At 40.9% G+C, this 15,204-nt stretch overlaps 3 protein-coding genes across 8 annotated transcripts in view; 2 read left to right on the forward strand and 1 right to left on the reverse strand.

The window, feature by feature from the left end:
- The first annotated feature begins 275 nt into the window (after nucleotides 1-275).
- bbln (bublin coiled coil protein) lies at nucleotides 276-2,564 on the forward strand. Its single transcript, XM_079656696.1, has 2 exons — nucleotides 276-469; nucleotides 1,417-2,564. The coding sequence occupies exons 1-2, from the start codon at nucleotides 391-393 to the stop codon at nucleotides 1,644-1,646; spliced, it is 309 nt and encodes a 102-aa protein (XP_079512822.1). The 5' UTR covers nucleotides 276-390; the 3' UTR covers nucleotides 1,647-2,564.
- A 1,289-nt stretch (nucleotides 2,565-3,853) lies between these two features.
- Nucleotides 3,854-12,116, reverse strand: ciz1a (cdkn1a interacting zinc finger protein 1a). Its single transcript, XM_079656695.1, has 16 exons — nucleotides 11,968-12,116; nucleotides 11,228-11,488; nucleotides 9,709-9,824; nucleotides 9,299-9,540; nucleotides 8,600-8,717; nucleotides 7,548-7,635; nucleotides 7,246-7,358; nucleotides 7,030-7,109; nucleotides 6,622-6,813; nucleotides 6,362-6,492; nucleotides 6,117-6,210; nucleotides 5,904-6,017; nucleotides 5,678-5,815; nucleotides 5,485-5,563; nucleotides 5,270-5,391; nucleotides 3,854-4,977 (listed from the first exon to the last, which is right to left on the reverse strand). The coding sequence occupies exons 2-16, from the start codon at nucleotides 11,392-11,394 to the stop codon at nucleotides 4,429-4,431; spliced, it is 2,343 nt and encodes a 780-aa protein (XP_079512821.1). The 5' UTR covers nucleotides 11,395-11,488; nucleotides 11,968-12,116; the 3' UTR covers nucleotides 3,854-4,428.
- A 105-nt stretch (nucleotides 12,117-12,221) lies between these two features.
- Nucleotides 12,222-15,204, forward strand: part of dnm1a (dynamin 1a) — a 54,433-nt gene continuing 51,450 nt past the window's right edge. For all 6 annotated transcript variants that reach the window (XM_079656691.1, XM_079656689.1, XM_079656692.1 and 3 more), the window contains exon 1: nucleotides 12,222-13,305. In XM_079656691.1, the coding sequence (XP_079512817.1) occupies nucleotides 13,145-13,305 (161 nt within the window). In that variant the 5' untranslated portion in view covers nucleotides 12,222-13,144. The remainder of the gene's footprint in view (nucleotides 13,306-15,204) is intronic.

Here is a 15,204-nt window from a genome sequence, read left to right on the forward strand (position 1 = left end):
TAAGATAAGATAGTTCATTCTGTCCATATTTTCAGAAATCATAAGAATGGTCGATAAAAAGCTGTGGTAATGAGTGGAAGAAAGTTTAAGAGAAAAAGAGGACATTTATCGAAAACGTACTCTTGTAATAGTAACATATCAACACTTGAAAGATTTTCTGAGGTGTAGGGTTGAAAACTATCAACTCAACTACCCGCCAGGTTATCTGCACAGAGTGACTGCTCGTCTTTATTATTATAGCATCTTTACTGAGAACGCAAAACCCCGCCCACATTTCCCCCACAATCCATCACTTTAGGTGACAAATGTCAAGTAAGCTAGCTACGATAGAATAAAGTAACAACAGCGCACTTTTTCTATAATACAATATTAAACGTGAATATTTATGCAATGTCTGGACCAAATGGAGATCCACACATCTCAATTGACGATGGTATTATCGACGACGAAGATGAATTTGAGGAAGAAGGTAATGCACTAATGTGGTCATTCATTATAATCGGTATAGCGTTATTGTAGTGAACGATAATCACTCGGGTCACGTTCAGTGTGCTAATTCAGAGGTTTTTGGTCAATAAAGTCATAAGCAGCCATTTCAATTAGATTTACACCTTCACCTGATGTTAGGTGACACTGACTTTGAATTAGCTTAGCATTGTTGAGGGGCTTTCTTATTGAAGCATGTTAATATCATTTTGAACTTCTGTATATCAGTCATATCAAGTATGTATTCTTATGGGTTTTCAAAGTGACAGTAGTTGCGTTGTCTGTTTGTAGAGCAGATTTATTGAATTATCAGTGCTTTATTTTTTGCTCGAGATCTTGTTCAAATCCTCAAATTAAGAGTTCATCAAAGTGCATGTGTTCAGTAGAAATGTGATTAAAATCTGTTTAAAAGTTGTCTGAGAATAAAAATAAACCAAATTATTCTAAATTAATGGTTTTTAAATCAGATTTAGTAACACTAGTTTTGTAAATTGTTGTCTTTTTAAGACCCTTTTTTGTGAAATCTCTAATTTAATCTCTTTATTATTATTATTATTATTATTATTATTATTATTATTATCTGAAAGTATATTATACACAGGTTAAATATACTCAGATGTTTTGTTGGTTAATGCTGGGGATTATCAGATTTTAAATATTTGTTCTTGGCTTAATGAAACAACACGGTACATCTCAAGCTCTAAATAAGGCTACTCTCCTCTTGCCTGTCTTTGCCAGCTATTTACGCAATAAATATGTTCCTTATATTAATAGGAAGTCAAAAAAAGTGTACGTTTGGAAACCTTAATCCTGTCCAAATGAATGGGGATCCAAGGGATAAAAACATAGAAGCCTCTTTTTATGTTAAAAACCAGAAACTATTTTCTCAATAGAAGCTCTAACATAAATCTCTTTCATGCATATCCACAGAGTTTGAAGCCATCAACTCGGCGCTGGATCAGATCAACTCATATCTTGATGATATAGAAGATCGTAATGATTCACTGAATGGCAAACTGCATGAACTATTGGAGTCAAACCGGGAGGCCCGACAGGAGTTCAAGGCCCAACAGCTGCAGACCCCGGAGGAGCAGCTTTGTCCTGCAGAGGGGGACGAGTCCTCCAGCAAGGAAGACTTGGACAAGGACAAGGGGGATTGAAAATGAATGATGAGGAGCTAAGCTCAGCAAAATACAGGGATGTAAATATTTATGAAAGTATCTAACTTCTGTCTTATCGACTACCTGGATCTGATCTCCTCAGTAGATGTCCATATCGTTTTCCTCCTTTATTGAACTGTGGTGTTTGCTTCCACAACTGATCTTAGTGACCTCTAGCTGCGTCTTATACACGTTGTAAACTGCAGTGACCTGGTAATATAATTGTAAAATCTCCTGCGTTGTTTAAAAAGCTAATCAGGCCTAAGTGGGACATATTGAGAACAATTCTAAAGCCAGGATGACAAAAGAACTTTATTAAAAAGCTGATGCATTTTTTATTTTAACAACACAAAATGCTGATATATATATATACAATGACTTGCTCAATGTTTCAGGATTTGCCCACGTGTGTAGTGTTGATCCAGTTGTGTCGTCAGCTTTCTGAAATGGTATGTTCCTGTCCCAAAAAGTAAATGCAAAGATCAAATGTCAACCAGTTTGATATAGTTGTATCTGTAGCATGACTGTAAATGTGCTGTCCTGTTTGTGTTAGGATAAGTCAGCTAACAAGTGTTTGTATAAGTTAAGTGACCACAAAAGTTAAAATAAAGTCGACCAAGTGTGGGAATTGTCAGACATTTTAATATCAATTCAAATGAACCCCCCCCCCCCCCAACGGAACACAAAAATCCCCAAATCCATAACTTCCAGCAGTTAAAAAACATCCCGTTTATTCACCTCCATTTAGTCAGTAGCTGAATAAAAATACAATAAGAAACATACAGCTTTGTCTGAAATTATCTTTTACATGTCCTTTTCTCTCTTCTGTTCTGAGCTTCACTTCTTCATCATAAGTACGTGTCATGTGACAGTCACCACCAAGACTACAACAGTTGCTACATGCGTAAGCAAACCACTTGTGTGCTTCAAAAATATCCTTCTCAGATGTGGACGATGAAATGTTTCCAGAACGTCACACTAGCCCTCAAACCTTGTGACTGCTGAAATGCTGGAACCAAAGTTACACATTTGTATGATCATGGGATGGTCTACTGTGTGACTGCTACTCAGTTTGTTAAATTAAATAAACACTTTCCTCCTCACAATAACTGTGGTTCCTTCTGTCCAGTGTACAGCAAACACAAATATCTTAGAAAATCAATGCAATGATAAATTAGAGGAAAATGAGCAACTACCACTAACAGCATTGTAAGACAATGGAAAACACTTTTTTTCTGAATGCAGGCACACTTTACTATCCATTCTACGCTTTTATCATTATGAATTATGAGTTAGAAGACTGATTTGTGGGTCAATCTTTAATACCCAGCAGCATATACATGTCTAAACCGACGAGCTTTCAAATATCCAAATGAACAGATAGTGCAGACTTTTGTGTGGATTCTTAGTTTAGAGCCTGTTGAATCCCAAACATTTTAAACACTTTATTATGAAAAAAATAACATGAAATAAACTGGACCCCCTGCCCCCCCAAAAACGATACTAAAATGCCCTGAACAAAGCTTTGATCAGATTCGAGGTTCAACATGTCTCAACACTCCATCTAAAAGTACCCTGTTTAACACTTTAGTTTGAAAAACAAAAGACGTTATTCGCTCAAACACTTACATTGCTTACATTCTCCTTTCAGCTCTCTATAAGCATGTGCCATTGTTGAACATGTCTCCACTTGTACGTTATGTTAAAAATAACAATCACTCTTCTAGCTAGCTTAATGAGTAAAAACAATATCCTGATCTTTGAGCACAGCAGGGTGGGAAATTAACTTTTTGGAGGAACTACCAGCCTATTTGGTTTATTGAATGCAGCATAATTATAAAAAGCCTAGAAGCTCTTCATTTAGGGATAATAAGCAATTACAGAGATTTTAATAAATAAGTCTGAAAGATGGGGTCATTGCTCTTTTAAGCAGATGTCAAATGCAGATCTCCTTGTTTGGGAAATGCATGTAATACTTTAAATTAAAAAACTGTATATACGTTTTTATCAGTGTCTCAATCCCATTCTACTTGTTAACAGTCAATTATTTGCAGTATAGTTCACTTGTGGCTCTGTGTGGTTGTACTTCAGCTGAAGACATATGATAAATGGTCATAAATAACATTTTACACAAGATATGATTTGTACCTGATGATTGAGCGAGATGAAATTAAGGGACCGCTAAAGTTACTACAACTTAAATACACTTTTAGTTTACTTGGGGGGTTCACAAAGCGTCTTTTTTTTTTTTTTACCACCTGTGTGCAAGTGACTTTTTGAGTTAACTACACATTGCAATAAACATGCCGAAAAATGCTTTGATTTTAGTATGAAGGAAGAAATTGGGACAGAATGTGTATCAAATTGATGGTTTTCTTTCAATATAAGAAGCTTCTCTTTATAAGGAAAACAGTTTGATCCGATCTACAATGACCTAATGTGTATTGCTGTAATGTAGTGGTGAGGCTAGAGATGATGCAACATCATTCTTTAACCGGGAGCCAACATTTGGACCCACTGGTTTAACATGTATGCTATAGCTGTCAGGTGTTAATTTCCCACCCTGGGAAAGCATCACATGGGAAGTCATGTTCCACCATGATGTATTATCAATCTTCCTACATGTGTGTGGTAAATTCAGACTTTCTGACATGGAGAGAAGCGGGGCTGCTCACACCTTGGTCTCAGTTTCATGAAAGCACCTCATCACATACGGACACATCCGGTCAGTATCAGCTTACATTTCTGCCAGGTTCCACTCTTTCCCCACCTCCTCTCTGACTCAGCGTCTGTTTATGGCCCTCCCCGACTTGCGTTTGGGTTTAGCTTTTGCCTTCTTCTTCCCTGGGACAGCAGGAACCTCCTTCTCTTCCTCCTCCTCCTCTTCCTCCTCCTCTTCTTCTTTAATAGCATCTGGCTCCTCTCCGCTGGCAGCAGGAGGCTCAGCTGGGCCCTCCATATCTACAGAGTCCTGGGATGTCTTTGTCTCTTCTTCATTCGTTGTCTCTTCTTCATTCGTTGTCTCTTCTTCTTTCGTTGTCTCTTCTTCTTTCGTTGTCTCTGCTTCTTTCAGTTGGAGGCGGAGCTCTTGGTCTGTGCTGTCAGTATTGGTGGCTGAGGTGCTGACAAAGTCCTGTGAGGTTGGTTCTGCTTCTTCCTCCTCCTGTTGCTGGGTTTCTGGATTGGTCAGTAAAACAGAGTTTTCCTCAGAGGGGGAGGATTCCTCAGAACAGACTGTGGGGGTCTCGGTCACAGGAGGCCTGAGGCTGTCTGCAGCGGGGAGACACTCTCTGGAAGATTCAACAGCGTCGCTCTTCAAATCTCGGTACCTCTGAGAAGACGAAGCATGAATATATGTTACAAATACAGAGGGACATTCTCCAAGGTAAACACACGTTAATGCACATCTTTTTACATGCAGTAAACCCTCTAAGAAATACTGGGATTGAAGTTGCCGTTCAACAATCTGTGACACAAAACTATTCACACAAATAACCACAAACACGAATACTATAGTTAGTAGAAACAAGTAGATCAACAATAGTTTGTGCCAGAGATAATCAGTTATACTCTTTTTTAGTGGAGGAAAAAAACAAGGTGAGTAAAAGAATGGAAAGGCCAACCTTGAGCTTCTCAAAGTGCTTCATTGATTTGCAGTGGGTGTGCAGGGCAGAGGATTCAAAGTGGTAGAACGTGTTGCAGAGTCTGCAGATAAAACCTGCGACTGGAACAAAAAAACTGGAACCTGCAGCAAAAGAAACCAAATAATTAACATCGCCTGAATGTTATCGGTAAATCCAAACAATAACGCATACAAAGGTCACTTCAAAGGACTCACCATAGACTGTGTCAGCGTCATACTGCTCGTCACTGGCCATGTCCTTCAGAGTCACTTCTTTAACGGAGGAACAGTCATCCTGTCACAGTAAACAAGTATAGTTTAACAAACTACAGGGTCCTAATAGTGTAATTTTAGACCCTAAGAGAATGTGATCCGAATTGAAAACAAGAAAAACATCAAAGAAAATCACCTGTTCGTTCATCTGTTTATCCTCTTCCTCCTCCTCCTCCACCTCCTCCTCCTCGCCCTCCACCTCCTCCAATGAGAAGCCCTCTGTGTCCAGCTCCGTCAGCTTGCCTAAGGCCTTGCAGCCCTCCTGTTCCTGGAGCTAGTGAACAGTAGCGAGTACAGCATTAATATTTCAATCTGGGAGCTTGTTGTTAAAACGTTTTGAAATCATTATAAAACACAGATACCTCCTCCACTTTCCGTCTGTGGTCCTGAGACCGCAAGTGCTCCACGAAAATCTGGGAGGTCTTGAAACGTTTCTTGCAGACAGTGCAGGAGGAGATGACGGCTCTGCTGGCAAGCTGAGGAGAGATGAAGGGACAACAGGACATTAATGATTCTTTACATTTGAAACCATTTTGATAAAGAGATGTGCTCATCTATAACGTAAGCAGGTTTACTTTGTGTTCCTCGGTGCGACGGTGCTCTGTGAGGCTACTGGTGAAGTGGGTGTGACAGGTGGCACACCAATGCTTCAAGTCAGACTTCTTCTCTCTGCAGAAAATAAAAGACAAACAATATTCATAAATCTATTCATGAAAATGACAAGCTAGGAAAAAGACCCCGTTGAAGGAGACAATCAAAAAGGTGCTGACTTGTCTCTCTTATCTTTTGACTTGGCACAAAACAAATGCTTTAAACTGACCCGTCTTTAATTGCTTCCTGTAGGGACTCGTGCACTCGTGGCATCAGGGTGACCAGGCAGGCATTGCTCATGTGTTGGATCTCCATCATCCTCTGCTGGTGCGAAACACTGTTCATATGACTCTTGAAGTTCTGAAAAAAAAGACAATAACATTAGAAGATAATAGTTTATGAGATGACATACATTATACGTTTCCCGCAACCTTTCAGACTAGATAACCAAGGCCTATGTATGTGAATGTGTGCGTCCATTCAACATACTTGCTGGTTGTGGCAGGTAATGCTGCAGAGGTAGCAGTAGAACTTATTGGTGCCATCCGCTACACCCTCCTCTTCCTCCTGGTTGTCTGCTGAAGCTAAAGAGGCGTCTTTCCCCTCTGAGAGGGAATCCCCCTGCTGGTCCTCTTCACTCAGCCTGCCCGATGGGGACGTAGCTGACAAATGGCTGTGCTCCTACAGAGAGGTTCAAACCAGAACTATACCCAGTGTCCCAAAGTATTTATGTAACTGAGGCGATAAACAGGAGGTCATCAGATAGTGGTAGTCAGCATTGAGCACCACATGACCCACCTAGCGTTTGCAATAGTGATTTAGCTAATTCAAAATAGATTATTTAGCGTTCAAATGACTTTGTCTATGACCCGACTATGCCAAATAAAGACTCCTCACCTCAGTAGCTCTGCTCTCCTCCAGTGCCTCAACAACATCCGACCCCCCAGGGGAGCCTCCTTCCTCCATAAGGATGCAGTCTGGGAAAAGGGGGTAAAAAAGCAAAAATCGAAGTTATCATCTCAACTGACCTAAACTACATTAACATGAAATGACTGCTCAGTTAAATAAAAGTAGAGTATTTAACCATCTACTCAATGCTTCTGGGGGTTTTACCTCCAGGCTGGCTGTCCTCTGTGTTGCTGTTAGTATCTGAACATAGAAGATCCCCATCTGTATCTGCGATGGTGATCGTCTCAACACCACAGTGCTCCTTGGGGTTCTCTGACCTGCAGTGAAAATAACAAGATTTAGCGAAGGAACAAATAACAAATCCTTAGGTTGGTGTAAAGTCCTTCCATGATCCATATTTCGGCTGGGTATTCTTGCTGCCTCCATGGATAGGACATTAACACTTGGGATGAAAAGATTTTCACAGTGGCTGTAGGAGCCATGGCAATAAAAAACCTTTTCCATACCCATCTGTCCTCTGCTTCTTGACTTCAGGTTCTTCAAGTTGCTCCTCAGACGACTGCGTTGGTTCATCCACTCCACCCACGGCACCATCTGTGCGTGGAAAAGACAAAAAACTAAGTTGGAAACAATCACAAAGAACATTTTCTATACAAACAAATGATTCTACAATCAAATGCTTACCATTAAAGTCTTTAAAGTCACACATGACATTTAACACACACATCACCTTAAACCTTAAAAGGTCCCATGTCATGTTTTTCTGGTTATTACCCGTCCCCTTGTGTGTTATGAAGGTTTTTCTGCATGTAAACGGTCTGCAGTCACAAACCCTCAAAGTACACCCTGTAGCGAGTGAAACTCTAACACAGAGAAGACCAGTCTATGCTGCCCCAGAACGCCTCGTTGGACATTTTCTCTTTTTCTTCCTGGGTACAGTGACGTGACCATACCAAAATGGACCAATCCGTGGACTGGGCGCCACGTTTGGGGGTGCGGGTGCTAGTGGAGCCTCGCAGCTGGGGGTGCTGCAGCCCCGTCAGCACCCCCCCCTTTCCGCATCCATTCGCGATGTCTCGCAGACTCCACGCAGCAACCAGGAAATGACACCAATAATAGAGCTCACACTGTCCCCTCCTCAGAGCAGCGAGCCGCGCAACATCCCGCCAACACGGCACCCAGACCCCACGCAGCATTCTCATCTGTTTGTCCTTACTGGTGTCCTTTTCTGGTTGCTAACGCCATTGTGACACATAATCACTGATGTTCTGCTGTAACGGTGGTGGACTCATCAGAACAGAGTGGGCGAGCTGACCAATCAGAGCACAGTGGGCTCATAGGGAGGGGGGGGGGGCAGGAGCTCCAACAAGGCGTTTAGGACAGAGAGTGAATACACATACTATACAGAGATGCTGTATGAGAAAACCAATGTGAGTTTGGAACATTGAACAATGTAAATCTATTCTAGTAGAGCTCCACAATGGAATTATGATCAGTAGAAATGGCCATGTCATGGGACCTTTAATTATGTTTCAGTGCTGGTGATTTGCAGCTCTACCTGTTTCAGTCTTGTCCCCGGCTTCATTGGTACTGCTAGCTGCTGGTTGGTCGTCTGTGCTCCCTGAGGCCATCTGCTCGCTGTCCCTCTTCCTGTCAGGCTGACGCGCTGCAGCGTCCTGCACAAGAGAGACCACGATAGGATCACAAATATACAACAAAGTCTGAGATAACATTGCAGCTATGAAACAAAGGTGTCTCACAGCACAAATCACTGACAACAAATTATTGTGTTTGAATTGAGTAATGTTGTTCAAATACACTTTTGTGTCCAATCAACTGTCCAAAACCCATGGGTATTTCGTATACCATCGTAAAAAAAACTGTAAATATTTTCATTCTGAGCTGAAACTTATTAATTGTTTTGTATTTATGCTCAAAAACTACCAATGTAATTACTATCACTTAATAAATAACATATACAAAATAATGGAGAATAATTCTCTAACCATAAACCCATTGATTAATCATTTCAGCTCTACTATCAATATCAAATAAAGTATACAAAATAACCAGCATTTGTTGTCAAATATGACTTCATTACAATGAAAGCATTAGCTGAAGTTATAAACACATTATTTGAGGCTTGCTGCATCAGCTCTTATATTAACAGATGTTTACTTGTTCTGACTAGTCTAAAGTCAGACCTAAATTAAAGTTGTCAATAATGTCATAATCATAATGGTGCTTTTGTAATTACTGCAGCAGTGGTGGAAGAGGAGGAGGAGGAAGAGAAGGACGAAGAGGCTGTGGTGGGGGTGTTGTTGTTGTTGTTGTTGTAGTAGCGAGCATGCTGGTGGTACTGTCGGGCAGCTGGGTAACCCATCATGGGGGACTTCATGCCCATGCCCATGGGGACCGGGCCGAGCAGAGAGTTCCTGGACCCGGCACTGAAGAACTGACGGAACTGCTGTCCAGCCATCCCAAAGCCCCGCATGCTACCTGAACGAGCATGAAAAGAGACGCATTCGTTAGAAAAGACACACATCTAAACACCTTGGAAGCTGGTTTTCCAACGCTTCTAAACACATTGTCTGTGTAAATGTCCAACTAAAATGTGCCTGTCCTTTATGATTTCCAGTTGTCTTTTAACTGGAATTCAAAGTGTACCCTGCATCTGCTGCATCAGTAGGGCCCCCTGCAGCATGGGATTGGGGGCCATGGATCCCTGGCACATGTTGACCATCCTGGGAGGAGGGGCTGACTGCTGAGCGCCAGGAAGGGATCTGCGCAACAAATACACATGAGTAAATAAACATAAAGCATCATTTCAAGTACATTTCCAGATATATGTTTTATTCAAATTATTCATCAAACCTGGAAACGTATTTTACACATCAGATATAACATGGACACAAGCTGCTAATGTTCATTCTCATGTTTATGATTGTTGTGTGTAAATCTGGCGCAGCTCAGATATGGATTAGCCTTTATCAAAGATGTTTCTATATCAGCTCTGGCGCAGATTCTATTTCAGGTTTTATTATATATTTTTTATAGCAGAAATTACAAGGCAATTTACAATCAGCTTTATAAAACATATGTGTATTTGTCATTAAATTTAACAAAGCTGGTACAGTATAGAGTATGAAGGGACAATATGATGGCCGATGCTTTTTCTCATCCTCAGAATAAAATAAAAGGGACCAGCTGACCCGAGGATTAAAGATAAGAGTGACAAAAGCCGACAGGTACATGACAAATGCCCACAGCGTATTTTATGGTTTTTATCATAAGTGAAGATAATAATTGCCAGTAATCCTGCAATTAAAAGTGTTTTATATAATGTGCAGTTTATCAACACTACCTTTGGGAAGGCCAGATAACAAGCCTTTGCCAACTCTTAATACCTGATACAGAAAGACAATGGTGATTTGGTTGGAGTTAGAAGTTCTCGTTGGTCACAATAACCAAACAAACTTTTTAGAAAAGTATGCCAGTGCTGCAAGATTGGGACTGATAGAAATAATATCGCATAGCTGATTTTCTATCTACTAAATGTACATAATAACAAACATAACATATCCTACCCTGGATTAAATGCCCCAACAACAAATAACCAGAGGTGGGAGAAGTATTCAGATCTTGTACTCAAGTAAAAGTACAAGAGTTTAGGAATACTCTGTTACAGGTCCTGCATTAACTCACAGTTACTCACAAAAGTATAAAGATCTACTTAAATGACCAAAAGTACTCATTATACAGATAGGCCCATTTCAGAATAATATATGATATGTTTTGTATGCTGCACAATAGCTTGTGAATGTTAATCCAGGTGTAACTAAAGTCTTATTTAAGTGTTGTTTATATTTCACATCATTAATCCAAATGTGCAAAGTAACTAAAAATATGAAATACAAGTAGTGGAATAAAAGTACACTATTGATCTCTTGTAATAATTGTAGTAGGTTGAAGACATTTCAAAAAATTGAAATACTCAAGTAAAGTACAAGAAAATTGTACTTAAATACATGTATATAGACAGGCTTTACAAATATATTTAATTTAAAATATATATTTCCCACAGTGGGGCTTGTGTTGTGGTTTAAGGCTCAGCCACCACCGCCAGTCCCACATACCTCATCCGGAGGGCCCTGCCTAATCACCGGGCTCGAGTTAACGCTCTTACCGCTGTGCCTGGTGGTGGTGATGGGCGACATGATGCCGAGGAGGTGGCTGTGGCGGAGGGGGAGGTGGAGGCTGCTGCTGGAAAAGTTGTTGTAGCTGCCGCAGGTGCTGGTGAAATTGTTGCTGTTGTTGCTGCTGCTGCTGCTGGTGGTGGTGCGGATTGAACATAACTGGCTTTAATGTCCTCCGTTGATGTTACACAGTGTAAAGACCACCAGCGGAAAGGTGACACTGTTTTAAAAACCCTCAAGTGGAGGTATCTCTGAATGGAGAGAGAGAACAAAGTTGTGTCATTATCTGTCCCGTTGTCTTTGTTGTACAGACGCATTCAATAACAGTGCGCACCTCCTGAGACAGCGAATCGCTCTCATATTTCGAGATGACAACTAGCTAGCACTAGTCTAGCATGTAAGCTAACAACAATTTTCTTTTTTTGGTTTGCATGGTTTATTTATAATTTCTTCACCTTGTTAGCTAACATCATAACGGGAACCGTGATTTTTTAGAAGAGAGCGACAAGTTATTCAATAACGAACACAAAATAATGTACAGGCTACACCTGCTATAAAACAAACGAAGCTAGCGACATTAGCCACCGCACAGTGACTGAACACAACAAGTTAGCTTAGCTTAGCTTAGCTTAGCTTAGCTTCAAAATAGCTAGCAAACTTACGGATAAAAACACAGCGGCTACAGGGGTACTATCTACATGTTACTATAGCAACAGTTGTAACGACTTACATCTCACAGAGGAAAGCAGCGATGTATTGTTGATAATCCAACTAAAATAATAGCAGAGTTTAATTCTTTCTCTCAGTCCCGGTACAACTCGCATAAGGCAGCGAACCGTCTTCAGAGTGGTGAGGTTACAGCACTGTGTCGCCCCCTGGTGGCTGTCTGGAGAGCTGGAAATTATATGCTCACATAAAATAGCTTTAGATAATGTAGCTATTTATGATTATAATTAAAAAGTTAGTGATTACATCCAAAATCACAGTGGCCTCTTTAATTAAATATCTCTTATACGTTTTTAAGCTTTTGCATTTTACACTTGAAACACTATCTAAATGTAAAGAATTCATAAAAGTGGAACATCATTTTACACTAGCACCCACTGGAAATTATGGAAATGGAAAATAAATCATTTTGAAACAAACACTGCATATATACATTATATACAGCAGTAAACAATGGGCTACATTATAGTATAAGTATATATGATAATATTATTGTAGGCTATAGTTTGTGTCGATTGTAGGCTATGTTGTACACATATATAAAAACACTATATACCTGCATTTACAAATGTTTTTAATTGTATTTATTTGGTATTCATACTTTAGTACATACACCATATTTGCATTCTTTATTTTTACATTAGATAAGAAGTTGTAGCCCCCTGGCCTCTGTCCAGGATTCTAACAGATTCAGCGCCATGAACAGATCTATAAGTCGGTTTGGGCAAAAAACATTGCAACTATACGTAACATGTCCCACCTTCAACTTGCAAAAAACAGTCAAACAAGATTTAACTTTAGAGAAAAAGAAAAACAAGACATCCCTTTACAGTAAACAGCACAGTTTGACAGAAAACTACAGTGAGAGTAAACCAGTGTCACCACCAAGCGGTGTGCATGGGGATCTGCAGGGATCTCTCCAGAGTCCTCATCCTTCCCCCTGCTGCGCTCGGTGGAGAGGAGTAGTGTACATGCTCGGTGACGGAGATAGTCATATAGCTGAGGTGATCTGACACACCGAGGGGCTGCAATCAATGAGGGGGATAACCGAAAAGTGATCCGGTGTGTGCGGAAAAAGTCCCTTGATACGCGAGGGTGGCGAGGAGGGACGAAGAGGAAAATAAGAGATTAATCCCTCCCTGCTCTGACAAGGAAGATATACTGCCCATTACATCGCAAAGATGGGGAACCAGGGGATGGAGGATTTGATTCCTCTGGTGAACCGCATGCAGGATGCCTTCTCCTCCATCGGGCAGAACGCGGACCTGGACCTGCCGCAGATCGCTGTGGTGGGCGGCCAGAGTGCAGGGAAGAGCTCGGTGCTGGAGAACTTCGTCGGGAGGTAAGTAGCTTTTCCAGGAAATGCATGTTGGTGCATCACACAAGCGGACGCAATCGCTTTCATTTTTTTTTTTACACTTAACCCCGTCCCCATCCCCCCCTCTGAGGCAGCTTTGAACACACCTCCCAGCCTTGGTTAAAAGGTTTACATGGTGGCACCTTTCACCAGTTGTATCCCTCTTTCACACCAAGGCGAGGAGATTATTTTGTAAGGCCGACATAAATCCCTGATGAAGTTCATCTGATGCATTCAGGGATCCACACATTGCTGTTGAAATGACTTTGCATTTAACATCAAAGTAGGTTTCTAAACTCTATAACTTGGTCCAAAATGTCACACATTTGCACATGTTTATCAATACAAACCTTATGACATCAGTCACAGGGGCAGCTTTTACGCTGACTTCCTACACACAATTACAGGCAGCTTGATGGATGTGTTGTTTGTTTTCTGTGGCAGGGCTACCATTTGGATGTCCGAATCAGGACCAGGCAAGAGGCAACACATTTCTTGCTGTGTGTGTGTGTGTGTGTGTGTGTGTGTGTGTGTGTGTGTGTGTGTGTGTGTGTGTGTGTGTGTGTGTGTGTGTGTGTGTGTGTGTGTGTGTGTGTGTGTGTGTGTGTGTGTGTGTGTGTGTGTGTGTGTGTGTGTGTGTGTGTGTGTGTGTGTGTGTGTGTGTGTGTGTGTGTGTGTGTGTGTGTGTGTGTGTGTGTGTGTTTGTGTGTGTAGAGGTTTCTCACTGTCAAAGCTGCTGCTGATGCAAAACAAAATGAGGGGAACACATCTGATCTATTATGCTGCAGTATGACCTTGCATATAAAGAGAGAGAGAGTCCACCTGAGCTTTGAGCCGTTGCAGCTCAGCTCATCCATCTGTCTGTCAGTGCTTATGCTGTAAGTGAAGCTTACTAAATGCAGGCAGCAACATTGGTGTCACTACCTTAGTGTTGTCAGCTCTCTATGCTTGTGTTTCACTTGATCTGAAGATTTTTTGTGGTGTGTGTGTGTGTGTGTGTGTGTGTGTGTGTGTGTGTGTGTGTGTGTGTGTGTGTGTGTGTGTGTGTGTGTGTGTGTGTGTGTGTGTGTGTGTGTGTGTGTGTGTGTGTGTGTGTGTGTGTGTGTGTGTGTGTGTGTGTGTGGGGGGGGGGGGGGTGTGTGTGTGTGTGATTCAGCAGTATTTCCTGCAAGGTCAGACTGTAGTCACTCTTTGGCTCCAAGCCAGTTCAGCACTACTTTGAAAAGGCCTAAGTATCACAAGAACAAAATGTAATTTCAACTATTGGAGAGAGTCCATCTGTGCAGTAACTCACAATATTCACGTTCCTTCTTTTCTTACATTGGTTTCACAGTAGGTTCTAAAAGTTCCCCTGATGATGGCCAGAGTGCTAATCCCCATTGTAACAGCTCAGTAGGCGAGGCATTGCCACTGTTTACATGTCAGGGTAATCCACACTTAACGCTACCTGCATCTCAGCTTTTAAAAGGGGCCATTTTTAGAATAAAAAAAAAATAACTACACCAATGTAGCATTGCACTATAGTCAAGGAAACAATAGATTAACGTTAACAATAACCTTATTTCATCATGTTGGTTAACATTTTGGTGACATTCAAACAAACGCACGTGAAAACAAAGCAGTATCGCAATGTCAGAAATGATTGATTATATGTCCATACTTTGTACCATAATAATTGTGAAAGGCCTACTTAAAAAGCAAAGTTTACATTTGTAGAATATATGTTGACTATATATTTACAGCTATTTTTGAAAGGTTTTGCTCAAATATCAGTTAATCAATGAAAAACACAGGATTTTACTTTTAAGTAATTACTGTTAAAAGCTCCGCTTTATACTCATTAAGGGGGCTCAGCTGTAGTCATGGAAACAGCTTGAGTCTAAT

Source organism: Notothenia rossii (assembly GCF_949606895.1).
Source record: "Notothenia rossii genome assembly, chromosome: 11".
Classification (NCBI taxonomy): domain Eukaryota; kingdom Metazoa; phylum Chordata; class Actinopteri; order Perciformes; family Nototheniidae; genus Notothenia; species Notothenia rossii.

Excerpts from the sequence above, each read along its gene's own strand:
- bbln (XM_079656696.1), top strand. The coding sequence starts at position 391 with ATGTCTGGACCAAATGGAGATCCACACATCTCAATTGACGATGGTATT. Across the intron at positions 470-1,416 it reads AGATGAATTTGAGGAAGAAG|AGTTTGAAGCCATCAACTCG; the intron begins GTAATGCACTAA and ends GCATATCCACAG.
- ciz1a (XM_079656695.1), bottom strand. The coding sequence starts at position 11,394 with ATGTTCAATCCGCACCACCACCAGCAGCAGCAGCAGCAACAACAGCAA. Across the intron at positions 8,718-9,298 it reads CCTCTTCCACCACTGCTGCA|GACGCTGCAGCGCGTCAGCC; the intron begins GTAATTACAAAA and ends TCTCTTGTGCAG. Across the intron at positions 5,816-5,903 it reads ACAGACGGAAAGTGGAGGAG|CTCCAGGAACAGGAGGGCTG; the intron begins GTATCTGTGTTT and ends ACTGTTCACTAG.